An 18259-nucleotide genomic window follows, 5' to 3' on the forward strand; every position below is an offset into this window, starting at 1 on the left:
AAGAGAAAGAAAGAAAGAAAGAAAGAAAGAAAGAAAGAAAGAAAGAAAGAAAGAAAGAAAGAAAGAAAGAAAGAAAGAAAGAAAGAAAGAGAAAGAAAAGGAGACCGAAAGGAAGGAAGGAAGGAAAGGAAAGAAAAGAAAGTACCAAACTATGGGGTATGGTAAACAGTAAAAAAGAGCAAGTTAGACCAAGAACACACACACACACACACACACACACACACACTCACACGATTTCAGGGGTAGGAGCATATTTTAGGCCCAAGCCCCATTAAATGAATAACATTTCACATAAACATCCTAATGATGCAGTTCAGTGGGTTTGGGAAAACAAACACCAGTTTATGAGACAGAAAGAAATAACCAAGATACAAAACAGTGATTTGAGAATTACAAAAGATAAATGGTTGGTTTTCTGAATTTTAAACAAAATCAACACATCTTTAGCTGGGCCAGGAAAAAAAAAAAAAGATCTTTAATCCCAGCAGTTGGGAGGCAGAGGGAGGTGGGTCTCTGTGAGTTTGGGGCCAGCCTGGTCTACACAGCAAGAACCAGAATAGCCAGAGCTACACAGTGGGACTCTGTCTCAAAATAAATAATTAAATAACTTATTATTATTAATAATTAAAGAAGATACAAATAAAAAGATAATAAACTACCAGAGATTATTATAAATAGTTTATCTATGAAATTTCATTTCAGTTTTCATTTGAAAAAAAAAGTCATTATTCAAATAAAATTTAAAGCAGCAGAAGACATATATTTGCAGTGGTGCTGGGGACAGGTTGGGGCTCCTGCATATTAGGTAGGCAGTTTATCACGGAGCTACCCCTCAGCTCAAACAACCTGTGTTTTTACAATTTGTAAAGAATAATTAACATCGATGTTGAGCAAGCCAGGAGAGTGGCATCCTTAAAACCACCCCTGGCTACTGTCTTACTGCTCCTACAATAGGAGAGGCGAATAGAGAACAGATGACTAATCCAGATTTATTAGCACCTGTCCATCGAGACTCTAACTTTTTTATTAAAGTGGTAGTTCACTTCAAAGGTGAATGTTATCCTCCCAATTAATGTTCCCTAAAGTCCTGTGTGTCGGAGGCTTGGTCCCCACTCTGAGGTGTTGTTAGGAAGAGGTGACACTTTCAAGAAGTGGTGACTAGTGGGGGATCATCTGGAGTGTTCCTTGAAGGCCATACTGGGACCTCAGCCCCTTCTCTCTTGTCCCTTTTTGTTTCTCTGTCATGTGCTCATACTATAAGCCTTAGCACAGGTTCAAAATCAAGGTCAACTGATCAGGGAGCAAAATGTTAAAAACTGAGACAGAATATGTCTTTCTTTCTTTTTAAGTTACTCTCTTGGGTATTTTGTTACTGTAAAAGAAAACTCACAACACACATACATGTAAACATACATATTCACATATATGAATGAATACACACAATAGAAAGTACATAACAATAAGTTCTTTGTTGCATGAGCAGTTAAGACCTTACCATCCATGGGTGGTTTAGAAGACCGAGGCGCAACTCATGAGCTAAGTAAAAACAAGGCATTCTCTTTACATCTGCTTGAGAAATACAAGATAAAACCAGCATGGGTCTTCCTGAAGATCCAAAAGTTGGATCTGTCATGGCCATAATACGAGAGAATTCATCTTGCCATTCATGACCTATGGAATTTAAAATACATAATTTGCATTATTTGCAATTGCTCTAAAGATAACTATATTTAAAAAAGCACACAAAGGAATTAAAAATGTTAGTAGGATTTAAACATGACAACTGCCTTTCTTCATTGGATTTATATATTGTTCTGCCACAACATTCTATCAAATAGTCTTTCAAAGAATGTCTGTGATAAACAAAATTCCCAAGCCATTTCCCCACATCGGCCTCCCAAGAAGCCTAGCCTGCAGGTACAAACTCCTGTTTCTTTTCCTGTCTCAGACCTTTTAGATTGAATGCTGGGTGTTTTATATAGAAAAGTGGCTAGGCTGGAGACTGTAGTAAAGACAACTGACTCTCAGATGCCAGCATGATGGCTGGGCCACTAACACATTGATTCCAGTCAAATTAGTCATTATTGGTAGATTTGGTCTCTGCTGTGGTAGTTACTGTCAACACAGACAATTCAAATTCTCTCCACAGTGAGCACACTTGTAACACCAGCAATCGGGAGGCCAAGGCAGAACAAATGTCATTAGTTCAAAGCCAGCCCAGGCTACCTAGAGAGGGCCAAGCTCAGTGTTTATATGCCAGCTTTAGTCTTAGGATGGTATGCGCCTGAGCATAATATAGTGGAAGCATTGGTTTTTGGTGGTGGTGGGTTTTTTTTTTTTTTTTTTTTGGTGTCCCAGCATGACCCCTGGATTCTGCCCTGTACTGGTAGAAAGGTATTTCCTGTAGAAGGGTTATCAGACTGTTGCATACTGTGTAATAGAAAATTATCATGCCACGGTTACTTTAAACAGTCGGTACACCTGAATGTTCCTGCGACTGTATTTATTTATGACATCTTCTAATCAGACAAGGAATCAGAAAACCAAGATTCCTTTCAGTCCGGAGTGCTTGCTACGATCCCGACCTTTGTGCTCAGGCAAAGAGCTTTTGCTTCTACCGTTCTCCAAGGTAGCAGGCAGTGTCTGCTCGAATAAGAGGCAGGGGGATGTCTCATCCTATGGCTGTCAACAGGAAGCTATAGCTTCCTTTGAGAAAGTGATACAGAAGGCAGAACCACCCTCCACTCCCGTGTTGCTGCCGACCGACACAGGCCTCAGACTCCAGCGACCCAGGGGTCTCCAGTCCTCCCGCTACACTTTTAATGCCCACCCAGAAGAGCTTCATGGCAAAGATTCAGGAGACAGGTAGCGATTAGTTTTGTATCTTATGTATTTTCCCCCTCCGCCGTGCTTGGGACAGAACCATAGACCTAGGTTAAGAATTATGCTAATCCCTGCTTTCTTCCCGATTTTACAGGAAGCTATGGGGAGCGATCTGGAAGGTTAGTTACAAGTGAGCTCTGGCCGGTTTAGCTCTCAGCCATATCTCCACCAGCAAATACAACTATTGGTGACTCAGCAACTTTTTTGCTGACCAAATGAATCTCCCGCTTATCTTGCTTCTGTTTTTTTTCTTTTATGGATAGTCCTATAAGAACAGGAAATAATTTATTCTTTTCTTATGAATAATTTTATTCAGGATTTCTAAGTATAATTTCCTCCAGGATTTAACAGACTGGTAGAGAAACACATTCATGGTAAATTAGTTCAACACACTAAATAACTATAATATATTATTATATGTGTTATATATAAGGTGTATATATAATAAATCATTTATTATATAATAAATCATTTATTGTATATTTATATTCTAACTTGTACACAAAGGATTGGGAGGAAATTATAACACTGGCTCATGGTCCAAGGATATAGCAATGTCATATCAAAACAACATTGTCAGTGACAATTATTCAGAGTATATGGAGAATAGTATCAACGCACTGATTTAATTAACTTTAATCTACTCAATTAACGTCCCTATCCCCCACCCCTCTCTATAATGTGGGTAAGAATGAACCAACAAACTGTCAGTTATCTGCATAAATTATTTGAATAAATCAGAGGCAGAGAGAGCATGAGCATTTTTAAAATGTAGAACTAAACAAAAGCATATGGCTAATCAAGCTTTGGCTTATATCAGAACCCTGTGGTGCTTATGGAAACCAGATGTCCAGGATACCGAGCAAATCTATGGCTGACAATGTGGCATTCTGGGAATCTCCCACGTGATATATATATATAAAGGATGGCGAACACCAGTGATAGTAATGGTCAGAAAATCACACTGGTAAGAACCTAACTGCTGTGTTTTTATGGTGCTGTAAGAATATGATTATTTTTTGCCAGGACTGATGCAGTAGCACCTTGAAGAAGAGATAAAGGATGCTTACGTCGGTGAGCTTCAGCGTTTGCCACGTAGATGAACCCGTCTACAACTTCGCACACTTTCTGAATCTGTGGGATCACACTGTAGCGGCTGCCCCGCTGCTCATCCCCCTCACTCTGTAGGCTGAACATCTTGTTAACCGTGCTGGTGTGCTCCTCCCTTGCTCTATCTCTTTCCTTTCTGAAACAAAAAGAAAACGTAAACATATATAACGCAAAGACCGCAAACAAGTTCCATCCTGCCGAAGTGTTCCGGTGCCGACGATTCCGGCAGCCCTCCAAGCTGCGAGCCTTACCTGGTCGTTGAGTATAATATCAGGATGTTGAATTTTTGCTGGTTGCTCAACTGGAAGTTGACTCCAGATCCAATACCTACACGAAAAAAAAAAAATCAGTTATACAAACAAGCCAATAATAAAACCAGTAATAATAATAATAATAATAATAATAACAACAACAACAACAACAACAATAACAAATCTCCAGTGAAACAAAAGGGGCAAAGGAAGAAAAACTTCAAGCAAGTTATATACAACTTTGGTGAAAAAAAAAACCGCAATGCTTGTGACTTCACAACGTTGTGTGAAGCTGTGCTTCCCAAGGCAGGAAGAACCTGGATAGAGAACTAAGTGTTGACTCTACAGTCTTCTGTCACCTTCACAAACATCACAGCACCAGCTAGAGTGTGGCAACTACTTCTACTTATCCCCAGTGCTGATTCATTCCGTTTTATGCTTCCACTGGTCTTAAACTCTACGAATACATTCAGTGAGGGACCATTCATCACAGAGGCAAACCGTTTATAAACACATGGCCTGTCCTTAGAAGAGCCTCAGAAACGGAGTCAAAGCTGCAGAGGCTGACATTTGGATGTAGGATGCTGTGGGTTAGAATCCTAAACTCGCCATGGTAGTCACTGACTTGCGAGACTCTGTTTTGACACAAATCTGAAATAACTTGAACTTCTCAGGGGTGACTGGGAGGATTATTTGACTTATTTGATACTCCCTGGATTGCTAAACATTGGCTTCTTACTCTTTTGTCTTTGACACAACCCAACACCATTGCTGGTCCTTTCTTGACATCTGGGTTTGTTGCTTGTTTGTTTGTTGTTTTATTAATGATCAATGTTTTTATTTTTTTGTTTTTTGCTTTGGGGCTTCTGGAAAAATCCTTCTTTATTCCATAACTCTAGTTTTGCTATATAAATGGCTCTCTGACCTGTCTACTCTCCTCTACCATTCTCCTTTTGGTACAAATTAACTACCTGACATCTGTAATCTCTTCTAATCAGTCCTCTAAACCCTTTTGCTTTAACTAGCCTTTCTTGCAATAGCAGATATATTGCTTACTGACACATGTCTAAGTTATTTCTCTTCTCTGTAATGCCATTAGCCCTCAGCATACAAACAAACCCCAATATAGTCTGTCCCTACTTACCTCATGAGAGACAACTCCAGCCTTCATTCCCCTAATTCTTGAATTCTGCTTAAACAAGCCATGTCATGTCATCCTGTGTCACCATTCTAAAAAAACGTGATTATAGATCTGGACTTGTGGCACTAAAACTGTAAGTATCTCAAGCCACAAGATCCTCTACTCCTCTAGCCATGATATTTCACAAAAAGCACATAGAAACAGAAGTCAAATGTTTCTGCCTTTTGTCTTTATCAATCAAATTTTCCGGAAAGTGTCCTTTCAACACATCTAACCCCAGCCGGACTTATGCAACCCCTATTCTTCTCTGATCTGGTAGACTGGCATTTTCAAGCAGTCACTTAAGTCTCGGAAAATGCCATTTCATAATTATCAAATTTCCTCATGTGTTTTGGCTTTTCCTGGAGTGTTGCCTTACACAAAGCCCTTGACTGAAACTGGTCTGCCTTAGGTAATACTTCTTTTGCCAAGGACTCTCATTTACCAAAATTGCTTATTTCCTCATACCCTATGGTGAAGAAGTGGACTGATGCTCTCTAATCCTTGCCTAAACCATGACTCAAGAACCCTCTGGAAGAGTTCCATCTGACAGTTGAGATAGCTGTCTCTCCTTCCTCAACTTGGTCAGCCATAATCATCTCTCTCTCTACTGTAGACTTCAGCATGCAGTTCACTCTCTTCCTCTCCATCCTCTTAAACTTCCAAGGTCACGTGAACTGATTATGACTCCCAGTTGTTAATTCTTTGGACCTTACTCTTCGGATCCAAACATATGATCTATAAGTCATTCATTTACTAAGTGTGTGTGTGTGTGTGTGTGTGTGTGTGTGTGATATTTTTCTTACTTTTCTATTGCTATGACCAAACACCATAATCAAGGCAACTTATTTAAAAAAGGATTTAATTTGAGAGCTCATGATTCCAGAGGGCTAAAGTCTATGACCATCACGGCAATGAGCATAGCAAGCAGGCAGACTGTAGCCGTTGCTGAGAGCTTATATCTGAGCTACAGGCACAAAGCAGAGAGAGAACTGGGGGATGGTGTGGGAGTGTTTGAAACCTCAAAGCCCTCCCTCAGTGATGCACCTCCTCTAACAAGGCCACACCTCTTAATACTTACCAAACTGTTCCACCAACTGGGAGCCAAGCATTGAATATATGACCCTGTGGAGGTGATTCTCATTCAAACTACCATAGGGTGGAACCTATGATAAGGCTCATATGATAGATACAAACCAAGATAAAACTGACAAGATCCTTACAATGTGGAACCTAATGCAATTGGATTGCTTACAACACTCATCTTTGTTTATATACCCTGCAGTTATCGGAGTCAGCAGATTCCATCCCTAGCTCTTGCCACTAAGATCAACCACCATAAAAGTCATTCTCCACTGGTGATTCCTTACCCTAGTGAATGGCTTTCTACCCAACATGAACCCCAAGGTAGACGCCTGCAGCTATCCTTATTACATAATCCTTATTAATTGCACCAAGTTTCATCCTCAATACTCATTCCTCTTTCATCCAGCGACCCTTCCATGTTTTGTTTTGTTTTTTAATCAAATATTACAGCAGCTCCTTCTGTCCCTTTTAATCCGTTTTTCACTCGGAAGCCAGAATAAACATTCTAAAATGAAATTTTGATTGGGCACTGCACATGCTGTTGTCATTGCTTACCAAGCTCCACTCTTTTAGATTTAAAGACACTTCAACTGAGTCCTAAACATTCGGAACTTTGTGCTTTTTTTTTTCTTGTTGTCTTAAGGGAATATATCCCCTAAACTTGAAGAGTCTTAGGAAGCATCCTCTTCAAGGTGCAGCCTTCTTTGGTTGTTATTTTTCTATTCAGAATCTAACTGATTATAGTCTAATCACCTAGATACTCGTCTGTGTCCTCACTTAGATCTATTGGTTTTTGTGGGAGACCCAGATTTGTTCCAAATCTCTGTATATACACAATGAACAAAGCATATCTTACATTCTATCCCTACTTGTATTAACAATACGTTCCCACCTTGCCAAGAGGCCACATGCTGTTTTATGGATTTTTTTTCTGTACAGGGGAGGTATAGATCTTTTTTAAAAATCCAAATATATAAAAATTAATTTGCAAACCTATATTCATTGGTTTCCTTGGTAAATTTCACTTATGATACTATGGTCTGTTGAAATTTATTTTAACATATTATTAAATTCTAAATTATAAAAACTTGAAAAATTAAGAAAAGGTGCTTCTTAAACTAATTTTTTCCCATTTTTAGGACTAGGGGCCCATTCACAAATTTCTATATTTCATTACAAAATTTAATTTTTTAAATGTCTATCTCTTTAACACTAATGTCAAGCTCCAAGTATTGTTATTACTATGTATTGTATATTAACATGAAAATTACCATCAATCTGTCTGTGAGGTAAACCAGCAGTTGGGCAAAGGTCCTCAGAAGACATCAAACTCAACACCAAGGATGTGTTCAGTTCTTCCAAACCTGGTCCAAACATAGCAAACCGGGGTTCATTCTGAATGATCAGTGAGTGTAAGAAAGAGGTAACCGCTCCATACATAGGACGGCTGGTTTTCAAGGCTCTTCTCGTATATGGACAGCACATTTTATAACTGCATAAAATTGTCACAATTAGAAAATAAAATAGAAAACATTTAACTTGTTGTTCATTTGAGAATATATCATTTATTGAGTCCTCTGTAAGACATGGTAATGTAAAGATTATAGTTTCAACCCTCCCAGACAGTACAGGATAGATACCATTATAACATGTATGAAGAGAGCCATGACAAGGAAAAACACAGGTGCTAGAGAGTGGGGGTGATCATAAAGCTGCAGAACCCTCCCTAAGGAAGACGTTATTTCCTTTCTTTTATTTAGTTTCTTTCATGAAACACGTGTTCTAATGTTTGTTTGAATAGTTGAAACTCATTATATAGAACAGGAACTGTTCTCTTCCTGAGAAAGGCTCTATCCTTATCCTATAGTATGTGGCAATGTCTGAACAATTTCATGTTCACATCTGGGGAGGAGAAGGCTGTGATACTAACATCGACTTAGTAGAACCATAGGTGTTACCACATGTCCTACAACTTCTAGCTTCCAGGACATTCCCCCAAAACTGGTCCAAAATGTCAATAATGTTAAGATTGAGAACCCGTATAATAAACATACACTACCGATACTTAGAGCTAAATCTCAGAAAATTTAAAACATTACTAAAGCCAGTAATATCAAGCTTCTTAATCAACCCTTTAACAGTTTCCACATAATAGTTGATTCAAAATACTAAATAAATACACAGGGAGGCCCGACTAGACCTCGCTGAAAATTAGCAAAATAAAATCATGTGAAAGAAACCATGATGGTCCAGCAGGTACAGGGGCTTGTCACCAAGCCTGATGACCTGACTTCGATCCCAGGGACCCATATGGTGGGAGGAGAGACTGGACTCCAAAAGGTTGTCCTCTGACCTCCATATGTAGCATGTAATATGTGTGCCCACCCACATGTACACACGATAAATAATAAATAAGAGTAACTTTAACAAAGAAATGTCAGTGGAATTTGAGATTATCTATAGAGATCATATACATTTTGCTCTAGTCATCTCCTGTTATCTGACATGATAGCTATTGTCTGGGATGGAGAGATTGAGTAAGAAAGCAGAGGGGGGAAATCCTATATGTAGCTACTGAATCACAGCCATTCTTAGAGCCAAAGGACAAAGATTCTTCGAATTTGTTTTATTATACTTTAAATGTGGAGTTCACAATAAAGCGAGTTCTACCTATATACAGTGACATAGTCTGAGGGTACAGGATAATATTAACCAATCCTTTACACCCTATATTATATGCAAACCATGGAACCTCTCTGGCCCCCTACATTCCCTAACACAAAGATAAAATCTTTAGGTTGAAAAAGAACAGAAGGAGTAGACATACCCAGAGCAGACGCCCATAGAATCCAACATGCAGCATTTGCTCAATAAAAGTAATTTTCTCATGTACATGATAAAAACTTGGAGGCTTTCAGGCAATTAAATAAAAAAAAACTTGTTTCATGTAGACTTAAGAACAGTCTCTTCTTCCCCATCAAAAAGAACTGTTTCCTGGCCTTTGGACACTCCTCCTCTGACTGTGAATACGCATATACAATTTAACAAAATGGAAAGTACTATAAATAATATGAGTTTAAGATTTTTTTTTTGTCTACCGTACCAGATATAATTAATCAAATACTGATTAGTTACAACAGGAAAATAACAAAAGATTAAAGCTGTAAGGGACCTATGAAAAAAAAATCAATTAGCTAAAAGGCCTAATTTTAACAAGGGGCATTCAGTCAAATCCTATGCAGCAAGCTAACATCAGGGTCAGAACTAATGTGAACTATTTAGAGTTTAGTATCTCTTGTCAATTCACAGAATTAGATACTTACACCTCCATGTAATCAAAACAAGTGCTGTCGGTGACCTCAGATATGGGCTTTTTTAAGATCTCTAGATCTGGAAGCGACTTCCAATCAACCGAAGACCAAGAAGGGAGATCCCGCAACAGGAAGTATCTCCAGAGAATTGGGTCTCTTACAGTTTTGTTCCAGTAATGATCTGTACTTCCCAACTGGCACAGGTCGTGGGGTGAAAGAAATGACAAGATATACAACTGCACATCAATCTGAAAGAGAGGCAAGCAACACAAAGAAAGGAGTCGTCTGTGTGGGGCTACTGTTGTAGCCTAATCAGTAAAGAATTGTTGTACTGAAGGTCACCTGAATAACTGGTCCTTTACAATACGTAAGTCTATCTTATTATCCCTCCACTTATAGAAAACTCAAAACTAAACATTTTCTATTCCTAACACACCAGAAATGGTGCAAACTCAAGCTCTGCCTTTCTATTTTTCAAGCCAAATAACCAGTTCCTTTCATTTCTTCCCATGAGTAGGTTGATGTACCAGTTACTAATTTGTTCTTCAAAAATAAATGTGTGTCAAGTAGAGATTTTTTTTCTGAGCTGAAGAGATGGCTCAGGAGTTAAGAGCACTGGCTTGCTCTTCCAGAGGTCATGAGTTCAATTCCCAGCAACCACATGGTGGCTCACAACCATCTGTAATTTAGACCCAGTGCCCTCTTCTGGTGTGTCAGTGACAGTGTACTCATATACCTTAAATAAATAAATGAATAAATAAATAAATAAATCTAAAAAAAAAAAAAACAAAGTGGAGAGTTTTCTGATTTTATCACTAGATCAAATGAAAGCAAGTGGACCTGTCATTTGAATTTCTCTATATTGCGTATTAGTCAGTTTCAGAGGACACAGGAAAGAAGCTCGGGGGTAACCTAAGCCCGTGGCTTTCATTTGGAATGTATGTCAGTGGGATATACTAATAACCCAACGGAGATAAAGGAACTGTCATCAACAATGTATAACCTCTTTATTTATTTTATCTTTCTCTGAAACTTAAAACCACACGCATTCTCTTTGCAGCCTGTCCTAACTTGAGGTACTTGTAACTTTATTGGTTCCAATTATGTGGCAGTTCTGTTGCTTAGGATATATCAGAGTTGCTTGCTCTGGGCGACCCCCCTAACCTGAATACATTGAACCTGAGACCGAGGATTAAGATGTGCAGAAGAAAGACATTGGAAGCCATCCAAGCTATCCCACTTCCTTCATCAGATTTCCCGACATCCTATTAGGATGACTGACAACCTGTGGGTGATCTCGCTGGTCATTAGTGTGTGTTGTGGTGTGACCTTGGCTGGCAGGGGGATACCAAGAGTCACCATCAAGGCGATCCTGGCCACTTCACTTCCAGGCGAGCACACACCCGGAAGTGGCTGCCCTGCCGGCCCAGGCCCCGGGGCTGCGGCGGTCCCTGTGCGCGGCCTGCGGCCTCGGCTCACCGGCAGCCGCGTCAGCGCGCTCGTCTCCTCCGCCGCCTCCTTCCGGGAGGCCGTCGGCGTCGCCCGCTCCTTGCCCACCGAATGCCAGAAGGTCCTCCAGCCGCTCAGGATGGCGGCCTCCAGGCGGCCCCAGTCGCTGGCGGGCGGCGGGGAGCTGGCTCCGCGGGGCTCGCTTCCAGCCATGGCCGCCGGCTCCGCGCGACTCGATGGGGCGCACGGGCTCCCCAGCCGCCCGGCCTCCGTCTACGCCTCTGCCTCCGCCCCGCTGGGACGACCCAGGCTGGTCGGCTGGGCAAGGCTCCAGGCCGAGGTGGCCCAGAATGACTCACCCAGTTAGCCCAAACCCTCCCACACTACACATCCTCCAGGTCCCTGGCTCTGTGCACCATCACAAGGACCTGGGAGCTAGGGCTTGCCGAACAGCCACCCTTTTTCTGAAATCTTGGTTCTAATAAACACTTGCTTCCCCTTAAGCGTTAGGTATTAAGCAGGCTGTATGTGTGCTTGTGTGTTTTGGAATCAGCAATCTACCACTTGGAGTTGAGCTAAAACTGAGCCCGTGGAGGCTATCAGGAGCCTGTGGATCTAAAGTTCTCCAAGAATTCCCAAGTGTTATTAAAGATACTGACCCTGGCTGACTAGAACATCGTGCTGTGGACAAACTATTGTAGATGGGAAGCCAAAACTGCCTCAGGCATAGCTCTTTTAATACTACAATCTGGTTTTGGTTTAACCTCATGAGGTTAGGTGAAACTTGTAAGCTTGCAAGCATCTGGCCTTTGCTTAAGATTTTATTTAACTACATGTATGTGGATATGTTCATGAGCACGCAGGCTCCAGCAGAGGCCACAGGCATCACAAACCCTGGAACTGGAAATCACACCCTTGAGAGCCACCTACTCAGGCCCTTTGAAAGAACAGCACATGCTCATAACTGCTGAGCCATCTTTCAAACACCTGCCCCCTATACCGATTTTAAAGTAAATAATATTGTAACATCTGAAAGCCAGACAAGATTTAGCCAATTTTATCTAGGCTGTGTACATAATGCCCTCATCAGTTTAGGTGGTACATGTATTTGATACATGGTCTTTGTTCTGTGGCTATAATAGTTCATGTAACTGCTTCCACAAATTGGTGTGCCATTCAAGATAACCTGAATCCAGTCTCTGGCCATGGCCACTCATATTTTGTTTGCATTTACTTCCTTAAGCTCCATTATTAGGTACTTTCTACCAAAATGGTGAGTTTAGGCCCACGACAAAAATGTATATACACTAAAAAATTGTTCAATCAATGATCATAAAGGGTCAGAAGAAAATTTGATAGGAAAGAAAATCCCGAATGTGGTACTCTTAAAAGCCATTAGTGAATTTTTAAGCTTTCAAAAGTGATGTCTATTCTAATAACTTTAATCATAATCAAAAAGAAATGTAAGAAACGTGAGGTAGACTATATAACAAAATATTATATAGCACTGGATTTAGTTTTCAGAAAGACACAAATATCCATTTGGTAGCAGGTGTCCGTCTATTTCAGGTAGATTACCTCAATCTAATTCCCAAACCCATTCCACATCTAGACTTCATCACGGGAATACTTCGGATTTAGTAGTCTCCTGCTAAATTATTTAAAATCTTTTAGAATAATCTAGTAAGGGTCACCACGTTATAACTTGAGGTGTAAAATCTTGTTCTGGAGAACAAGGATGATGGGTGGATCCCATATAATCTATCTTAAAATCAATGTCAACCTTTAACTGCTTACTATTCCAAGATGGGTTTGTGTGTGTGTGTGTGTGTGTGTGTGTGTGTGAAAACAGTTAAATTTTATCATCTACATACAACTGGTTTAATATCAATTGTCAAAATGTTCTACATCTAGTCCATAGGATATTTAAAAATTAACCCCACTTTACAATCTTCGAAGTAGAAGGCAAAGGTCATATCTTTTAAAAACACACTAGGCTACAGGAAATAGTTGCTAGTATATACATATTAAAGTAACACTTAGCGATATATAGCAGCATGTAACAGTACTTAATGCTCAGTAGTGGACCCTAGATACTTTTCAAAAGGACCCTTCATTCAAAATGTAGTACCTAAGAATCCAAATGAAAAGTAACAAATTCAATAAAGCTTGAAACTGGGCAACTGAGGGTCTGTCAGAACATGCATTTAAAAATGATTATTATTCCCTATGACATTGCTCAGTAATGAGGTCAACCACTGACTCAGATTATCAGGACAAGGAGAAAGACATGAATTAATTACTTATATGGCCTTTCTCCTCCCTAAGTTGTGCTGTGTATTCAGAGAAAATTAGGATAAGAAGTCATTTATGTATGAAGAAATGAAAATGCCACTGCTTTATATTACAAGGAAATGTGACTTATCTACTGAGCGAGGAAGAATTCAGCTTCATTATAGAAGTAATTGTCAAAAATAAGATATGGCTCAGTACTTAAGGGCCTCTCCTGCTTTTGCAGAGGATAGGAGTTGGGAGTCCCAACATGTCATCAGGTAACATATAACCATCCAGTTCCAGGGGATCTGAGGCTCTAGCCTCCATGGGCATGCCCCCTCCCCCCCCACACACCATACCACACATACAATTTATAAATACTTAAATAATAAAAAAAATATAATATTTAAAGACAGAAAAACTTAGCAATTAACACAGTTACAGTTAGGAAATGACAGGGTTGTGATTTACCTCAGGCCTTCTAGTTCACGAAATCACAATCTGAATCATTATGCTACCCTGCTGTAAAGTTATTACAACCAGAAGGAAGGTATTCAGAAATTAGGACAGAAAAGTGATGCAAGAATAAATCATAAAAGAAAGTATGAAACAAGTAGGGGAATGTCATTTTATTTTATTAAGTGTATGTTCCAAAACACTGTAGCTGGAAAATGTCACTAAAATTTGCAAAAACAAAACTACGAAACACCGGCATAGTACATAATGAATACTTTTAATTCTGGCTATCTTAAGCTTATGTTGATATAATACTTCTATAATATATTTCCTTTTATAGTAAATGAATAAAGGGTAAGTAATACTAGAGAACTATGGAATCCTGGATTCTGTGGCAGATGAAGTACCCTCATGGAGTTATAAAGGGGCCCAAGGAGACAAGCAATCTACAAGTAGACCAAGTTAGTAGCGGTGGGTTTTTAAAATGTCATGAATATAACTGGAAAACACCATCAGACACAGTTCATACTTTAATGAACATCACAAGACTGAGCACAAGACTATGAGGCTGGGAATGTATCTTTTATGGTGGCCTCTTAGTTATGACTTTCATCTCTCTCCACTGTAAGCAAAGGATAAGGGGATGTCATGATATGTGACTTAACATGAAATAATGCACAGCAGCCAGACAGCCTATAAACATAGCAAGAGAGACAGGCTCTTAAATCAAGTATTAAAGTCTGCTCCACATCAGAAAATTCATACTGAGCAAAGAATGATAAACGTTTAAGGATTGTAGAAAATCCTGTAACATTTTACATTTAATCAACAGCAGAGAATTCAAACGAAAGATGAATTTTCACTAGAAGCAGGAAAGCAAAAGCTACCAAACACCAGCATGATATAATACATACATTGTGTCTATATAAAGTACCTCTTAATGTTTCCATACAATGCTACCTCATACTGTGTTTAAGATAATAGGGAAGTAATACTAAAGACACTACAGAGTTTTGGTTTCTGTGGGGAGATGTAATAACCTTCTAGAAGATAGAAAAGGAACTGGAGGGTGGAGAGAAAACCACCTGAAGTGAATAAAGACCCCCAAGGCCTTTAGGCAGTGTGCATCAGAAACACTACTGATGAGAAAGCCATTAAATTCAACAAAAGGAGAAGGTTTTAAGAGCGACTTCTTAGGAAAATCCCCAGGCGTACTGAATACACAAGGGTCAGAAACAGCAGGATGGACCCTGAAGACCGTGCTTAGATGGGTCTTTCCGACCTCTCTAAATACAACAGCACCGTCTCCACGCCACAGTAGTCCCTTACACCCTGCTAAGTGTGTTAGTGCTGTCACTCGACATACTGTACATTCTTCCTCCACTAAAAGCCTGTAACAGGAGGGTGTTTACAATGCTATATCCTCAGTGCCTAGGACAAAATATGGCATGTTGTAGGCACATTTTAGCTGTTGAAAGGGTCTGTTCTAGGCTTGTTATTGTTCTTATGTGGAGTATTTGTTGAGGTTACTTCATTCTAAATAAAACAATTTACTCATCAAGATTAATACCAAAAGATGTATTTTCCTTTTATAACACCAGAGTAGAAAGTACTACAACTATTATGGTCTAGAAATTGTTCTCCAATTGTTTGGGGTAGGGAAGTAACTTGTACAAAAAGCACCCAGAAATACCCTCATAATTGTACCAACCAGTGAGCCCCCAAAGGTCATAAAGGCAAGAATGGAAGTTCTCAGCTTCTGAAGACAAAGTCTTATATTCTCAGGTTTAGTGTCTAGGTAACACTTGACTCCTCCAAGGAAGACATGCTCCCTTTTGCTATATCAACCACTGGTATAGAGGGCATGGCAGTTTGGAATGCAATAGCAGCAACCCTTTTGTGCAAAGTTCGGCATTTCAAATCATGCCTCATTAATTCAAAAGACATTACTACCTACCATGCAATGAACAGTGTGTGCAAAGATAAAATGTTAAGATATGGAGTTCATTCAGTAGTAAGAAAAATAATTACAACACACTGTACTGTGGTGACACGTGAAAGGAAGAGAGAAAATAAAGGAACACCTAATTTCTACTAGAAAGGGCTGAAAAAAGCCTTTAGACACAGTATTACTAAAGGTACGTCATACAAGTAAAGTAATTTATCTGGCCACAAAGGCCAGCCCAGCAACAATGACGTCTACAACGGTATTACAGTTATAAAACATAAGTGCATATGGGAAAGGTAGTGGAAGCACTTGATTAATTATGATCCACTAAAGAAATCTGTCCTTCTAAAATCCACATTAAACATTTAGAAAGCGATGATATTTTCCTAATAAAACTTGCTAAAATGCTAGGTTACATAAAAATCTTGGCTGTATAAAGACAGGCCAAGAGTTGTGGCAGGGATCGTGGAAGCTCCCCTGGCTTCCACTGCTTATTCAGAATTCTGTTTATCAAAAAGGAACCTGGGATTTTAATGTCTGAAAATCATTGGTCTAGAACATAAATCAGAGTGTGTGTAGAAATAAGGATGGGAAGTAGGCCTTCTATTTGCCTATTTGGAAAACATATAAAATTGGAGGGAAATGAAGCAGAAAAGATTTCCATAAGAGATATAAACATTTGTTATTTGCTCATATTGAATTTAAAATGACCATGCAGTCAGTATCTGTCAAAGTGAAGACATTTAGCAGGCAGTTAAAAATAAAATTCAGAGAGCAAGGCGAGCAGGGTTCCAGCTTCTGGCATGGAAATCAGTCTGACATTATAGGTGACATAAGCCATGATGGCGGAGAGAAATACTGCTTAACATGAGTATTTAGAGTAAAAAGAAAAAGAAAGAAGGAAGAGAATGAAACTTTCATGAGGACAGGCAGAAAATGAGAAACTACAGGAGAAACAAGAAATAACAAAGATCAGTCTTCAACAGAAATTAGGCAATTTCTTCTTTAAAACAGAACAATGCATAAACAGAGTTGATTCCCTCATAATCTAAACTTCCTGTGGAAGAGCAAGGGTAGAGGTGACTAATGAACTTTGACTCTATCACAGTGGGAAAAGGGGAGGCACCTTAGTAGCTTGCAGTAGGATTGTTAAGTGAAGTCAATGTGTAGCAATACACTTTGAAGGATTGCATGCCTTTCATAAAACTTAGTCTCCTAAGAATGACTGGCCGACAAGATTAATACAGTGTTGAGAGCCAGCCAAGATGATGCGAACAGATAAAATAGGAGAGGAAACAAGGGACGTCAGTATTCATGTGATGATGCCCCATGAAGTGCGGGGCGAAAAAAAGCATGAAAGAGGTTCGCTGTTCAGGAGTTAGAGCAGTTGAGAAAAGCCTGTGAAAAGGTTGAAAGCTGTAGAATGAAAACAGAAAAACCAATGAAAACAAGGAAATTTTAAAAGCTGGAAGGAAGAGAACTGTCATCAGTTACTAAAATTTAAGATTTTAGAAAGAGAAACTGAGTGTGGCTCATGCTTAGATTCAGTTACAGATATGACAGGAATGTGAACATGTCACTGGGACAGAAGTCTAGTGTATCGGAAGGTATCAAATAGACCATGGCAAGATGACAATGGGATTTGAGGTAGGCAGAAAAACGGTGAGCAAGATAGCAAATTAGGCTCTTTGGCCTTCAGCATTTCAGTCCTACTGAAAGGCAAAACATATGTAAAGTTCATTATATGCAAAGAAGTGCCCTAAAAGCATCTGAACTATTGGTAGTCTCATCTACACTGAATTTGCCTTCTGTTTGGAGTAACCATGCAGTTTTTGTTTTAAATAAAATAAAATAATTTATAAAATGGATAAGTAAATAATCTAAGTATTATTAGTAATGCATGGCAAAATAAATAAGTTTCATTTTTTAAATCCTTTGTTGTTTAGATTACTGGAAATGAAATCTAAATATTAGTCACAATATTCTAATTGCCTACATTTATATCTATACTATATATTTGAAACAAGGAGAAAAACTCATTTCCATCTTTGAAGTATGCATACTTCAAAATAAGAAAATTTTGTGTTACACATATTTTAGTACAATAAAAAATATAACCTAAAATATTAGAAAACTGTCCATCTACATTGGGTTCCTCCTTACCAGTGGCATGTTTATATGTAGTTCAAGTTCAGTTAGAATGGCATATATGCCATTTTAGAAATTAGAGAATAGCCGGGAGTGGTGGCGCATGCCTTTAATCCCAGCACTTGGGAGGCAGAGGCAGGCGGATTTCTGAGTTCGAGGCCAG

At 39.2% G+C, this 18259-nt stretch overlaps 1 protein-coding gene across 1 annotated transcript in view; it reads right to left on the reverse strand.

Annotated features, from left to right (window-relative positions):
• Positions 1-11785, reverse strand: part of Fbxo4 (F-box protein 4) — a 12827-nt gene extending 1042 nt beyond the window's left edge. Inside the window, exons 1-6 of the mRNA XM_021208604.2 lie at positions 11301-11785; positions 9834-10069; positions 7782-8002; positions 4245-4320; positions 3954-4129; positions 1496-1671 (exon numbers count right to left, since the gene is read on the reverse strand). Coding sequence (XP_021064263.1) covers positions 1496-1671; positions 3954-4129; positions 4245-4320; positions 7782-8002; positions 9834-10069; positions 11301-11483 — 1068 coding nt within the window. The 5' untranslated portion in view covers positions 11484-11785. The remainder of the gene's footprint in view (positions 1-1495; positions 1672-3953; positions 4130-4244; positions 4321-7781; positions 8003-9833; positions 10070-11300) is intronic.
• Positions 11786-18259: the final 6474 nt, after the last annotated feature.

This window comes from Mus pahari, chromosome 11 (genome assembly GCF_900095145.1).
Source record: "Mus pahari chromosome 11, PAHARI_EIJ_v1.1, whole genome shotgun sequence".
Lineage (NCBI taxonomy): Eukaryota > Metazoa > Chordata > Mammalia > Rodentia > Muridae > Mus > Mus pahari.